The sequence below is a fragment of the Asterias rubens genome, chromosome 2, assembly GCF_902459465.1.
Source record: "Asterias rubens chromosome 2, eAstRub1.3, whole genome shotgun sequence".
Classification (NCBI taxonomy): domain Eukaryota; kingdom Metazoa; phylum Echinodermata; class Asteroidea; order Forcipulatida; family Asteriidae; genus Asterias; species Asterias rubens.
The window spans coordinates 8,120,634-8,135,622 of record NC_047063.1 but is presented as its reverse complement, the minus strand read 5'-3'; the positions used below and the strand labels follow the sequence as shown (position 1 = coordinate 8,135,622).

The window sequence follows — 14,989 nt, the reverse complement described above, 5'->3', positions numbered from 1 at the left end:
AACTCTTGCTCTTTCAACAAGTGCACTTGAGTTTTTTTGTGCATTGTACAACACACAGGGCCAACGACTTTACGTCCCATCCGATGGATGCAGCAATAATAGTTCAGTGTCCTGCTTCAGGACACAAGTGAACAGAAACACAAGAGCTTGAGTCCGTTGCCCTTAATTGCTCGGCCACACCACCCCACGATTAATTAGTTCAATAATCAAGAGAAATCTACTGAATCTATCAAACTTGTTTCATCTGCACTCCCATGAAGCTTCGTGCTCAACCAGGCAGTTTGTATTTCTGTATATATTTCTGGTAGTGAAACCAAGGATGCATCGTCAGATAAGTTATCTGTAAACAAGGGTGCTTGCTATGTGAACCAGAAACACTTTGGTTCACCGCTACTCTTTGACAATAAATGTTCGAGCTCCATCGATACTAACCTGGCCATCATTCTCCCTGCCGTCAATGTAGACTACATACTGAGCTTTATCAGTCAACACTTCATCCATTGATGTCCAGACAAGATTAATCTCATCTTCCTGCTCAGTGATTTCACATGATAAGATTGGACCACCAAGTTCATACATTCCTGGACAGGTCACCTTCTGTAGACGTCAATAAAAAAAATATATAATTCAGTGATTGTCAAAACAAACACTAGGTGTACGGGTATCATTATTGGGTCATTGTTGTGTTAATGTGTGAACTATTTTGTATGAACTTTTGTTCTAACAAACCAAACGATAGCAAAAGATGTTGACCAAACACCTAATTACAATGAAAATTCTTTTCACACTACAAAGCCAATTCCCAGGACTTAAAACCCAAGGGAATTCCTGGGGAATTTGCACCACACCGCCACCCCACAGAGCATTCAGTACGGTACCCTAATCCTAGGATTAACTCTCTGCACCCTTGTGCCAAACAGGGGCTAGCTACTTTTTGGGAGTTTGCAAGAATTAGCAATACAAGTCGTAACTCGAGTTGTGACGTTGCAAGGTCTTTAATATGATATCAGACAAGTCGGAGATAAATCAGATTAGGTACCAGTCTATTTGATTCCTGTGGCAGCAATGAAGAATCCTTTGGTTGTACAATGATAGATACAGTGTAGGTCTGGTTCCCAAGCAGTCCTTCTACTGTGATACTGTTACACGTTGGCGGTAGGTCATTGTGGTAGCATATACCATTCACAATCAGCTGTGGGTAGAAACATCAATTTATTAAATGTGGTCAAGTGGTTAGACTACAGGACTTGCAATCACAAGATTGTGGGTTTGAATCCTACCAAGCTAGCCACTGATTTCACAATGACAAAAATAAGTATTGTTTTCTAGCCACTGGATCACAATTTATTGTTTTGTGTAATTCATAATCATAGATGTTAAATCATTCTTATTTAGTGCATATCACTGTGAGGTCCCTAAAGGATGTAAAAAGGAAAATCTACAATTGCACAAAGTAAACAGATATGTTTTCACGCATGGTTTGAATTGTTCTGCTGTTTCAGCCTGTTTAACAATCTCTGGACCTGTTCTTTAAAGAGACACAAATTGGAGTGCATGTTAGTTAGGCATATTTGTGTGGATGGCTATATTCTACGTTTAAACATCTTTCTAACCATTTGCATTTTATAACAACTGGCTTCAACATTTTTTATAGACCAACACAACCGATCCAAGGCAACGTTTCCCTTTAACTAAATATTGGAAAGAGTGTGAACCATACGACTTGGTTATGACAACATGGGGAGATAAAAACATCTTACCTGATAAGATTTAAGTTGTCCTCTGTAAGGAATACTAGGCAGATCCCAATAGATCTCAATAGAGCTATCGCATGCTGTATGCAACCAGCCACTGATGGAGGGTACACAGTTCCACCATTGCCACTTTATGGTCTGATTACATGAAAACAATAAAAACAAACTGTCATTTAACAACTTCACACCAGAGAATGATGATGTCTAGAGGAGACTAGTTGACACGTTGAGACCAATTAAGAACTCTCTTCACGACAGTGAATCTAATTACGAGAAGTCCCCTCGATCAACTCAATGATAGCAATAGTCCTGGCTGATTTCTTACCTTCTAGAACTGAGAGGTCTCCCGAATTTCGAAAAATCCACTTTGCAATAGTAGAACGTAATGTAGCAAGAAAAGTTTTCAACAAACGTAATTTACCCAGCAAGTAGATATAGACATGGCGTTATCACAACCCAAATATGCATTAATGATAACTACCATACAATGCCTCAAATCCCACCAATGATATGTTTATTCTGAATTTTCCAGAGGATTTTCTTATTCAAGTAAAACAAATTTTTAATATAATTGAACAAACAATCTTACAGGTCCAGGACCACTGTTTTGCAGTTCCGCCTCAAAGTCTTCAGTTGCTATGGAAACAGAATCGTCTTCCTCTGAGCTATGGCCAACATTTCCTTCCAGAACCCAGAAACGTCTAAGAGACAAAGAAATAAAAAAAAGGGTGTGTTATTGTAAGGGCACTGGACACTATTGGTAGTTACACAAAATAATTGTTAACATAAAACTTACTTGGTAATGAGCAATGGAGAGCTGTTGGTGGTATAAAACATTGTGAGAAACGGCGGCTCCCTCTGAAGTAAAGTAGTTTATGAGAAAGAAATTTCTTACTCAAATTATAAAAGACTTCAGCAGCTTTTATTAGGCAGATGAAAGCACACAAATTTGTGCAGCAAGGGTGTTTTTTATAGGATTTGAGGCATTGCATGGTGAGGTATCAATAAATATATTTGGTTTGTGGTAACACCATGTGTGTATCTACTTGCCAGGTAGAGTTTGTTCTTAGAGAACTGTCTGTGTGGTTTTCTCTTTCATTATTCTCTTGCAACTTCGGTGACCAACTAAGTAAAAATGTTCACAGATTTGTTATTTTGTGCATTATGTTTGGATACACCTAGTGGGAATATTGGTCTTTGACAATTAATTACCAAAGGTGTCCCGTGCCTTTAACATTATAGTTAGTGTCATACTTTTGTAATCACTGTGAAAAGCAATTTTGAAATTTCTATAATAATATTAACAACTAGTTTTTATATAACGTGTCATGGTCGAGCGGTTAAGAGCACCGGATTCAAGCTCTGGTGTTTGATCAGCAGAGTTGGGGTTCGAATCCCGGTCGTGACACTTGCTACGTAAAATTGGGGAGGTAGTGCTTTCTGCTCTACCGGCCAGGCTTCGGACTGATGATACCCAAGCCTACATCCGTATGGACTGTAAAAGAGGTAACCCTGTTTCAGCCCTAGGAGTAGGTGGCAACGATCTATCATTATTTATTTGTAGACCTCTTTTGAGGTTTTTGAATTATAAGACCCATTTATGTAACACCATGTAAAGGTCTAAAGGTTGATGCAGGGCCTTAAGAAGCCACAGCCAGAAACACCCTAGCGATAAGTGGAAAAGCCCCCATTGATTAGAATCTTAAATTGGCATCTCCAAAGAGGTGTCTTTTAAACTCACTTTGATGTGAAGACTTTACTAGGTAAGGCTCCAGCGCTGATACCAATCGCTCTGATAATCAGAAGACCTGGACGTCTTAAAATAATTCTTCTGTCTGGTTTATAAACCTTCAAATACAACAAGAGATAAAGAGGGAATTGGTCAAAAAAACAAATCCAGAGAGCACTTAATGAAGAATTTCAACCAAACAACTTATTTTTATCAAACTGTTGCGGTACCCACTGCTAAAATACATGATTCTCAGTGGTCTAGTTGGTAAGCCACTGCTATAGCAATTGCTTATTCCATGGGTTTGTCTCCCAAACAAGTAATATGCCTGTGATTTTTTTACAGAACTCGCGAAAGTACTCAGTTTACAGAGCTAACACACATCGGTGTAAGGGTAAAAATCAAAATTACAGAAAAGATTTGGGGGGTTTTCAGGGAAATTTCTGAAGAATCAGGGAGAGTTGGTAGCTCTGTTTAATAGGGTGATGATGTCAGAAAAGAGATACAAATGTGTGCGTACCCTTGTTGCTTGGCCATGAAGTTCCGGTATAGAGCCATCTAATGTGTAGAGAATAGTGACTGTCTGTGATAATGATTGCAACTCCACAGTGTGTGCGCGTTCAACAACGCCTCCATTACTGCTAGATGTGATGGCCGGAACGGATGTCAGTGATTCTGTAAAATAACAAGAATGTTTATAGGATTTGAGGCATTGCATGGTGAGGTATCAATGTATATTTGGTTTGCGGTAACACCATGTGTGTATCTACTTGCCAGGTAGAGTTTGTTCTTAGAGAACTGTCTTGTTTTATTCTACTGCCACGGAGTAGATAATCGGAGGTTCAGGAGACTTCTCAGTTCTGAAAAGAACTGTCCTGCTTTTTAACTATTACCAGGGCGGATGGTATAGAAAATAGACTGGACTACTACTTTAGCTTATAGGATCGTAATTAACTGTACTGCCGCGGAGTCAGTTCTGAATTGGTCTCAGTTCTGAATTGGTCTCAACGTTTTGAATAGCTTGCTCTAGTCATCGTCAGGAGACTGAAGAGGTAAGAGAAGAGTGGGCTTATTTATGTTAACAAGAATGTTAAAGTCACCTGTAAATATAATTTTGTTTTTTTCAAACATAAGAGTATATGCTTACAAACAATAAAACAATTTTTTAAGTAATTGTTTGTCACGATTTATATGTTTAAAAAATATATAAAGTTGTTTGGGGGGGCTGACTCCGCCTACCCCTTTTGTGACGTCAATTGAGGCAGACTTTGCCTGCATTGCGTATAGTAAACACACGTGCAAAGTACATGTACGTCCAAGTCGTGAGTTGGTACATTTCAAAAAGTGTTTTTCTGCATTCAACAGCAATACACCTGGTCGGCATTGCCGGAAAAAAAACAATTTTTTTTTTTTTTGAAACGTACAAACTCACGACTTGGTCCGTACATGTACTTTGCAATTGTGTTTACTCTACGCATTACAGGCAAAGTCTGCCTCGATTGACGTCACGAACAGCGCCCTCTCGGGTCCGGGTCTACTCTTAAATTTGTAAATAACATAAGAACTGGTTTTTTAAAACCTTAGTTAACTGTTTATTCACATTCCACTCATCAAAACACATATATAAGTGACAAAAGCTTTATTTAAAAAAAAAAAAACTTCCACGTGACTTTAAAAAAATAAAAAGGTCGTTGCCAAGTGGTAAGAGTATTGGACTCTGGTGTTTCTGATCAGCAGATTGTAGGTTCAAGTCCCAGTCGTGACACTAGTGTCCTTCAGGCATGAGAATGGGTGATGATAAAAAAACAGGAAAAAAATTCAGTTGATCGGAAATGTCAATATTCCATCATTTTTGTGTGCGAAACACACAACAACAGCGCGCCGCACGAAGTCCCCTACGGCCAGGGTCCAGGGCCCGCTTAAGGGCCCTGAGAGCTCTGGGTATTTTAGAAGCTCTGTGGTGGTCTCTGATGCATTTCTGACACCTATTTTTCCAGGTAGAAGTGAGCTACTTTTGTGTGATTTTTCCTTTTTTTTTATTTTAATAATATTTAAGGGAAAATAAGGAATGTAAAGCTCAAACAATTCAAACAATTTTGGGTTCGCCTGCGATTTTGTAACAATTCCGGAAAAAGAAAGGAAAACCAAAAAATAATAGTAATAATATTTTAATTTTTTCTGACGATCTTATCCCTTATTTCTGCCCTTGAAAATGCTTTTTTTCTCACCAACAACCATTTTCATAGGTTCTTGATTTGAAATTCGGTTGTGTAAAAGAAATTCTTTTGCAATTAAATGTTTGTGATTTTAACGATCCGTCGGCGACGCACATTTTAAAATATATATAGGCCTATATATCTGGCGAGAGCGATGTGTTTTTGAGAAAGAGGTTGTTATTCAGCATAGGGTATAACTGGAACGAGGTTGAGATTAGACCCCAACATAGAAATAGAACCAATGAAGAAAGCACGTCGTCCGGACGTAGTGTGTTCGCTGGTTCCCAATATATCTTTCGCTGGTTGTGAGGCAATAACAGGTACCAGTTTTCCATGGCCTGCCGGTGATCTCAGATTCGTGCCGCGCCGCTCATTGGTTCGTGTACAAACCTGCACGTACACAGTACACAGTACACATGGTGCAAACACGTGCATTGTTTTTTCAGAAGACTTTCAAAAGTCTCCACACGTGTTATCTTTGCTGCAGCAGCAAGCGCATTACACGCAAACATTATTGAAACATACCACTATAAACGAAGCAAGGAATGAGGCAAGTTTATACATCTGTCGCTGCTGCTGCATGCATGCGCGATGCCACGAAGACCACAAGCCGTAAACTGGGCCAGTTGCTGGACGGCAATTTATTGTTTAGTTTTTAGGTGCCGTTTTTTTCATGAACGCCGTACGTGTGGATCCGTGATAATAACAATTACAAAGGTAAACTGACATTGTCTGACTAGAGAAGAGGGATTAGAGAAATCCAAATGTATACCCCCAAAAACCTACCCCCCGAATTTTATAGCAAATTCACATCGAACTCGGAGACCACAATTTTGAAAGGAAAAAAAACGGAATTCCGGTTTAAACCAGAAGATTCTCATGCCTGGTCCTTAGCAACCACTTGGTCGGCATTGGTGTCCTTCTGATGGGACCTAAAGCCGTTGGTCCCATGTGTTCTGCAAGGCACATAAAAGAACCTAGTGCACTTTCTATGATGAGAAGGGGTTTGCGTGTTCCTGGTTTGTTTGGCTGCATTTCGTGTGCAGCACCTCGTAAACCATTACATGGTGCTATGTAAAAGGAGTAGGTCTCATAATTCAAACATAGTCCCACACACCTTGCAGGAAAATACTGAGAGTTGATCAAAGCGCCTTGAACGTCACTGAGTGACGGATATGCGTGATATAAAAGAAGCAACTATTATTACTATTATTAATAACCTTACCATCATCGAGCACATGTATAACTCCAACGCAACCTGGTGCTCCCTCAGACGTCTCATAGAACGTCCCAGGTTCTTCAAAGGTAAACATGTAGCTATTATTGGGTTCCGGGTTCCCGCTACTGAAGCCTAGGGGACCCTGCACAGGACTGTAAGGACGTTCATGGGTTGGTGGGTTGGCGTGGACAATGTTGTGAGTCTCCGACTGACTTCCTTTCCAAGACCATAGCACCGACTGACCCTGTCATGTAATGAAGCAAAGTTGTTAAGTGGAAGAAAGTTTTATTAGATGTTAATTTTGATAAAGATTATTTGGTTTTTACAGGCAACTTGGAGGCAACCAACTAGAGTGCATGCTACAGGAGTGCTTTGGTAGCAGGTGAGTAACTTCTTGAACATTGCCTTCTGATCCACAAGAAAAATATGTGAACATTCAAATGGGAATGGATTATCTTCAAGGAGATTCCCGGGAACTGGTTGTATGCAAATTGGCCTGTGTGACATGAGCCTCTGCCACAAAACAGCAAGATACATTTTTTGTGGGTGAGAAATACTTCTTTATTTAAAATATTCATACAGAGTTTCGAAAAAAAAAATAAAAAAGCTGGTCATTATAGGCTCAAACACAAACAAAAGCGGGCACTGAAAGAATTAAGGTGAGATACAAATTTGAAAATGTTCAATGCATCCCTATGAGGTGTTAGTGACATGAGGTATCAATACGCACGGTGCCATGAAAGGCTGAGACCAGGGCCCAATTTCATAAAGCATGAAAGCAAAGCAAACCCTTGCTTAGCAAAATTAGGTAACCATCCATATTGCAGATTTTCTATTGCTGTGAAGCAACCCCACCTATTTCTTGCTTAGCAAAGGAATTTGCTAAGCAAATGTGAAAATGTGCACATGTTTAGACTAAGGTAAACAAGTCTGGGGCCACCTAGTGTCCAAATCCTGCCATTGTATTAACTCACCCTTTGAATGTTGACTGTAGGAGGTTTGAAGCCTTTACTTGATACCATGACAGTGATGGGTCCACTGGGGTTGCTTACTACTACACTGCTTAACACTGTCTTACTGCTATGCTCATACTGTGGATAGAGAGTGGGAGTCAAGCAAAGATTTATCAATAACCAAGCATCAATGTCCCATGATTTAGGCAAGGCCACATAACATGCACAAGGGGCGTGCTGTTTCTGAAATGACTGTCCGTAGGTCTGGGTTTGTACGTCATTGACCATAACTCAAGAAGGACTCGCCATATCAATTCCAAAACTGGTGTGTAGATTGGTCTTGGGATTCCCTTAAAAAGCCAATTATTTTTGAAACCCTTTAGGCCAACAGTCAAAGTCATTATTGCTAACATAAATGAAATAGTTTCCGGACAAAGACTCAAGAAGGACTTGACATATATTTTCTCCAAACTTGGTTTCTTGGTCTTGGGATCCAATTTTGGACCATCAAGGTCAAATGTTCAGCAATGGACTGGTTTGCGATGCATGCGTGTTTACTATAAACATCTGTTCTTGATCACATGTACAGTATCTGCCAAATTTGTCTGGAGTGGCTAACGATGGCCTTTGTCATAAAGACTCTTGTAAGGTCAAAACATCGGATCATTAAATATTATTTTCCATTTACACCAAAGGTCCTTTTGGTTGGTAAGTAGGGCCCGATTTCATAGAACCACTTCAGCACAAAAAACTGGCTAAGCAAAACAAAATTATGCTCACCAGAATAATGTTAAAAGCCAAAATACCATGTGTCAAATACAATATGTTACTGTTATCCTGCTTACTTTCTCTTAGCAGCAAGTTGTCAAGCATATTTGTCTGCTTAAGCAGCTATATGAAATAGTTCTTACCATAAGTATTGTTTGAAGCTTTGCATGGTGTGGATAAATAGGAAGAAACTATAAATAAATATTAAACTTGCTGGTACAATCACGTGTAAATTTCTTTTTTGTGTGTGAGTGTTGGCTCTGAAAAGAGCCAGTGTTGTATAGACATTTTTAACAGTATACTCTTACCATGAATTTGTCCGTCTTGTTTGAGAACGCTTTGCTGTAGTAATGATACACCCCAGGGTTAGAGAATCTTAACGCACAGCATCTCCTGGGAGTCACTATGTCCTGAGTGTACGTCTGTAACTCAAAGACTTGCTGGGTGTTGGTCAGCTGGGTCAAGCCGTGCTTTCGCAGCACCGGCCAGACCCAAGCGACGCAATCGTCCGTCTGGGCAAGAACTGGATCTGGTTGTAAGTGGTTCTTAGATACGAGGACTTGGTGGACCTAGATATACGAAAGGAGAAAATCTGTTTATTAAATAGTTTGATACCCAACAGCGGATGCCCCCCAAGTCAAGGTAAAACTATCAAGAACGAGGCCTCACCACGTTTAAACCACTCGTTTAAAACCAATTCAACACAATTTGATTCCTATTTATTGTTATAAAGTTGAAACTAATCCAACTTGGCTCTGCATTGATTTTCCATGAATGTGTTTATGATGTGTTAGTTTTAGCCTCTTTCTTAAAAGGAGCTTTCTTATTAGGTTTCTTTTAAGTACAGCTTGGATAAAACTGTTTCCAAAAAGCATGGCAGAATGTTGACTGAAAACCAAAGATCAAGAGAAAAGGATGCAGTAAATCTTTCTTGCTACGCAGACAAACTGATTTCTCTTTCGTGGAAGCTTGGTTTATTAAACTCTTTACCTGAGCTTGTTCAACCATCACAACGGCACCGTACATCTTTGGCAAACCAGCACTACAAGAAAAAAGATGTTACAAACGTTAGTATTCATAAATACCCCAGTCAGTTTTGCTACTCCTATTGGTGGAGAGAATGTCACATGGGGTTAAACTGGCGATAAAGACAAAGCTGGAGCTCATTAAGACCAGCTGGCCTCGCGTGTCGGGCATGCAAGCTCATGTACCCCAATTTAATTATAAGTAAACGCAGAACAATTTATAGCTATTAGTACCAGCACATTATCTATTTAATCTTTATGAGCACACAATATATGAAATGACTCGGGTCCTACCTTTGGAAGTAGACGACAGCTCCTGCGCTGAGTTGACTGACGAAGGCAGCGGGACTGTCTTGAGGGAAACCACTGCAGAATCCATCCTTGATTGGGTGACCCTGATGAGATACCTGACACAGCAACACAAGTACAATCAAACTTAAATGGCTACCAGAAAAAAATGCCATGTAAATTACACTATCAGCAATTGGTGACCAGCTATTTTTAGCTAAAAATCTACCAGCCAACACAAGCGAAATAGCGCAATAGACAGAAGTAGAACTGCATAATATAGAACAGGGTTGGATGTGGGCTTTGCAATATAGGCTTTAATCACACTCTTGTTGCTTTGGATCAACCAATCTGAATCAAGGATTCAAGTTTGCTTGAAGATAACAATCCATATAGGACTCCTGTATTATATTTTGACATGTGTCACTCTTTCTACCAATTAAATGACAAAGTTCTATGTGGGTGGTTTATCATACGGTAATCAAAGAGTAGGTGAAAAGATCTTCAAAAAACGGCAGAGTCGTGGCCATACAATAAACAACTGAGTCAAATACATAGTCCATTATTGGGCAGCAACGACCCTGCAAATTTTTAAATGGCTGTTTAAATATTCATAACTACCTTTCCGTTAAAAAACATCAAACAACTTTTATATAGAGCAAATGCCTTTTATATAGCTGTTTACCTGTATGATATTATGCTGCAGTTTAGTGTCCTCCCAGATCCACCATACTCTATCCCCAGGATGTATCGTCAACACTTTAGGTTCAAATCCCATGTCGCTAACTGCAATACAATGATCCTGAAACAAACCACAATAAGGAAATGCATTGCTTGCAATCATTCCCAAACCTCTTATCATGTCCACAAAATAGGTGTTGTGTTTCAGCCAAACTGTAGCATGTACAGACGCTAGCATTTTCGTTTCAGTAAGGTCTCCAGCATCTTATTATTTCTGGTATATTTATTATTATCAACTCATTAAAATTGAAACAGTTGGCCCAAAGGCCAAAATTGCGTCAATGTACAAAAGATAAAAGATCCACCATACTCTATCCCCAGGATGTATCGTCAACACTTTAGGTTCAAATCCCATATCGCTAACTGCAATACAATGCTCCTGAAACAAACCACAATAAGGAAATGCATTGCTTGCAATCATTCCCAAACCTCTTATCATGTCCACAAAATAGGTGTTGTGTTTCAGCCAAACTGTTGCATGTACAGACGTTAGCATTTTCGTTTCAGTAAGGTCTCTAGCATCTTATTATTTCTGGTATATTTATTATTATCAACTCATTAAAATTGAAACAGTTGGCCCAAAGGCCAAAATTGCGTCAATGTACAAAAGATAAAAGATAAAAAATTGCGTTCAAATATAGTTACAAGTTTTGATTACAAAAATACAACAAACAAGAGCCAATTGAACAAGAACTCAACTTAAAACTAGAAAAATACAATTAAGGAGCGAGCAAGATGGTCATTGCTGTAAACCACAACCAGGCCCCTGTCTTTGGCATTCATGAGTTTCATTAGAGCAGGAATGTTTGTAAGGGTCAGTATTGCAAAAGGGAACGATTAAGAAAGTTTGTGCATTGGAACTGGGAACTCTTGTAGTGTTCCTAAAGCGCTTCCAACTTTACTACCCCTGGCCACTGGGCCTTAAATCATTCCTTAACCATCTCATCTCAGCTCCCTGGGGAGTATACAGCCTGTGCAACAATTATATGCAACTCGGCTAAATCAATCACAAGAACCATCTCTGCCCTCAAAGGTACCCTTATACCCCTGGGTGGACAGAAGCAGGTAGTTAAGGGACACAAGTGTCATGACTCCCGAACCCATACTCTGCTGAACAGAATCACAAGAGCTTGAGTTCGGAGCTCTTATCTGCTCGGCCACGACACCCCATGATTGGGGGTAGCAGATAACAAAATTTGTTTGAGTTTAGTATTTTCTTCCCAAACCTGAGTAGGTTTAGTGGTTGTGATTCAGACTAACCGCAAATGCATGACCCAATAATAATTTCATGGATGGCAGGGAATTTAAAAAAAATACCGATGTAAAGTGGTTAAGAAACATCTTATACCTTTTGTCCAGGGTTAACAATGACAGAGCAGCATCCGACATTGTTGGCGGTGTCCGATACGCGGTAGTGGTACACACCAGGTGTGTTCAGCTGAATTGTTGCCATGCCGATGTTGGTTACCATAGCAGCAGCCTCTTTGGTTAAGTATTTACAAAAATCTGTGAAAAAGGGATAATGGTCAGGGCCCAGTTTCATAAAGCTGCTAAGCAGAAAATATGAGTGGGGCACCAATGTAAACTTTCTGGAATTTTGGCTGCATAAAACAGTTTATGTTAAGCAAGGTATGTAAGTGCTCATTTTTATGCTTAAAGGCTTTATGAAAACAGGCCCAGATGTTTACACAAATGGAAAGAGTTGATATATACATTGTAACATTGTACTCACTATTACAATCCACTTCCGGAAGTATTTTGTTGTCACTGGCAACACAGCTATCAACCTGTGATCAAAAGAAAGCAGAACATATCATTCTGGTTGGTTTTTGTCACTGTAATGCTTTTTATAGGCAACATTATATAGAAAAATACAATAAAAGCCACATGTGAAAGTTTCAGCTGTATACAATGTCTACTTGCTGAGAAATCAGCAACAACGTCACGGTATTGTCACAAGAAAGTCGAATCAATCAAGTTTAGCGAGGTGACAGCGGGGCACCAACTGCATCTCTGACTGTAGCATTCGGGAATGGACACCCACCCTCAAAATCTGTTAATGAATCATTTCTCAGATTCAAATAAATTTGGGTAAAAAAAATATCCAAACCAAATTACTCCGAAGGGAACCTTTTCTTAAACTGATTTTCATTAATCAACACCTACAGTGCTTCTCACCAAGTAAGTTTGTAAGGTCATACATTTTTAGGAGAGTTCAGCAATGAACATGTATATGTATGACCATAGCTTTTAGTCCAGGGATTAAGTTAATTCTTCTTAGAAAGTATTTACAGGTTGAAAAAGAAATCAAGTGAGAAAAGAAAAATGTTTCAAACCTGCATGACAGAGAAGCTTTCTTGTATTCTATCAACATCCCACGACCACCAGATCCTATCGCCACTGCAGATTACACTCAGATCTAGTGAGATGAAAATCAACTCATATTCAATATCAGAAACAAAAGGCTGCAAGGTGGTTCCAAGACCAATCCACAAACCAAGTTTGTGGTTTATATGCCAAGTACTTCCCAATGTATCACTCTGAAAATGCATTGACACACACAAAACATTAATCAAACACCTGCTATTGTCCCTGCTTTGTTAGTACTTGAACTTCTTGGCAACAGCTCCCAATGGTGTTGTACACCACTAACAATGGGGACCTTTAACCAACCAGACACCCAACTGCCCTCTTTTGATAGTATGTGCTCTGTTCGAAAGAGTATACCTAGGGTGCGTTTTGGCGGTGTAACTTATAACTATTTGGGTCAGTGGCCAATAATAAACCAATGCCCAGGTCAATCGAAATAGCTATTTTTTTACATCCGACAATAGGCACCCTTACCAACGCACACCCACCCACACATGACAGGGCAAGGACAGTATGCCGCTTCCGCTTGGCCACTATTGTATACAAAAAGGTTGAGAGCAGGGGGATGGGATGAGAGAGTTGTTAGTGGACAAACCTGGGTAGAATCCTTCAGCAGTCACTTCAATATGATGTTCTTTAGCTCTCGGTTTGACAATCACGACACCCAGATATTCTCGGTTATCTTCGTAGTTATTATCACAGTAGTAATACACGCCAGCATCGTGGAATATATGAGACAGCATACCAGCTCGGCTGTAGCAGGTAGATAAATCTTAAGTTTAATATTTCTGACTTTGAGCTAATTAGGTGAGGTGTGCACTTCTCAGATTCAAATTGTTTGTTGTGATCCTTAGCTAAACGAAAGATGACAGTTGTATGGCTTCCGACTAGCACCCCGAACTAAGATATTGACAACTTAGGGAGACTGCCAGCAGAAGGCTCAGTTGGAGAGCGAAGGCAAATTAATCCAGAGGTTGTTGATTCAAATGTCACTCTAGTAAATTCTCTTTGTTCAACCCCAAGTCAAATTAATAATCAGAATCAAGTTCAAATATAAAGTTTTTGATAAACGTTACATGTAATTATATTTCAGTCAAGTACTTGTTGAAAATGGTTAATTTAATTGTCATGATAAAATTAGAAAATATAGTTTTCTATTCGTTCCAGAAAAAAATGTTAGTACATTAACTTCCAGCCTCAACTTGGTTGTTTGTTTTGAGGCCAAACAAAATGGCCACCTCACAAGGGAGCATCTCAAAAGAACATTCTCTTGGGAACACGCCCACAATTTGATTGTATAATTGATAACAGCTAAAATGTATATTCATGTGTGTCTGTCTTGATCACCGATGGAAAATGCTACTCAGCATATGCTGCCATCAAATTAGAGGTAAGTAGAAGTTATTACATTGTGAGTTTGTTAAGACAGCGTTTAGTTGTTTTAGTTTAACCACTGACCTAGGAGCATCACTGCAGAATCCCCCTTTGACTGGTCTTGGGAACGGGTCAGGAACACCTTGACCAGTAGGAATGTCCACTTGTAGTATACGGTGTTTCTTCTTACACTGTCAGTAAGTAATAGTGCATGGTGTTAAAAGTTAAGTGTGTAATTAACTATTTTTTTTATAGCGCATTTCACAATAACCGTCTAAATGCGTTTTACATTAGTTCCCTGGTTCCTTTAATCTTTCTCAGCTCCCTGTGGAGTATACAACCTGGGCAACCATAGTGCTCCAAAGGCTTTTCATACATAATAGTAACCTCTACCCTCGCAGGTACCCATTTATACCCCTGGGTTAAGAGAAGCAATTATATATGGTAAAGCGTCTTGCTCAAGGACACAAATGTCATGACCAGGACTCAAACCCACACTACGATGACTTAACCACCAGAACTTGAATTTGATTCTCTAAACCACTTGGCAGT

The 14,989-nt window shown here is 39.5% G+C and overlaps 1 protein-coding gene across 2 annotated transcripts in view; it reads right to left on the bottom strand.

The window, feature by feature from the left end:
• The window catches only part of LOC117306614, a 68,299-nt gene that overhangs the window by 36,382 nt on the left and 16,928 nt on the right, over positions 1-14,989 (bottom strand). For both annotated transcript variants that reach the window (XM_033791103.1, XM_033791107.1), the window contains exons 10-26: positions 14,522-14,628; positions 13,659-13,816; positions 13,030-13,112; positions 12,426-12,480; positions 12,042-12,199; positions 10,638-10,754; positions 9,959-10,071; positions 9,630-9,681; positions 8,948-9,208; positions 7,893-8,009; positions 6,925-7,162; positions 4,004-4,158; positions 3,496-3,602; positions 2,344-2,455; positions 1,761-1,892; positions 1,040-1,192; positions 433-597 (exon numbers count right to left, since the gene is read on the bottom strand). In XM_033791103.1, coding sequence (XP_033646994.1) covers positions 433-597; positions 1,040-1,192; positions 1,761-1,892; positions 2,344-2,455; positions 3,496-3,602; positions 4,004-4,158; positions 6,925-7,162; positions 7,893-8,009; positions 8,948-9,208; positions 9,630-9,681; positions 9,959-10,071; positions 10,638-10,754; positions 12,042-12,199; positions 12,426-12,480; positions 13,030-13,112; positions 13,659-13,816; positions 14,522-14,628 — 2,283 coding nt within the window. The remainder of the gene's footprint in view (positions 1-432; positions 598-1,039; positions 1,193-1,760; positions 1,893-2,343; positions 2,456-3,495; positions 3,603-4,003; positions 4,159-6,924; positions 7,163-7,892; positions 8,010-8,947; positions 9,209-9,629; positions 9,682-9,958; positions 10,072-10,637; positions 10,755-12,041; positions 12,200-12,425; positions 12,481-13,029; positions 13,113-13,658; positions 13,817-14,521; positions 14,629-14,989) is intronic.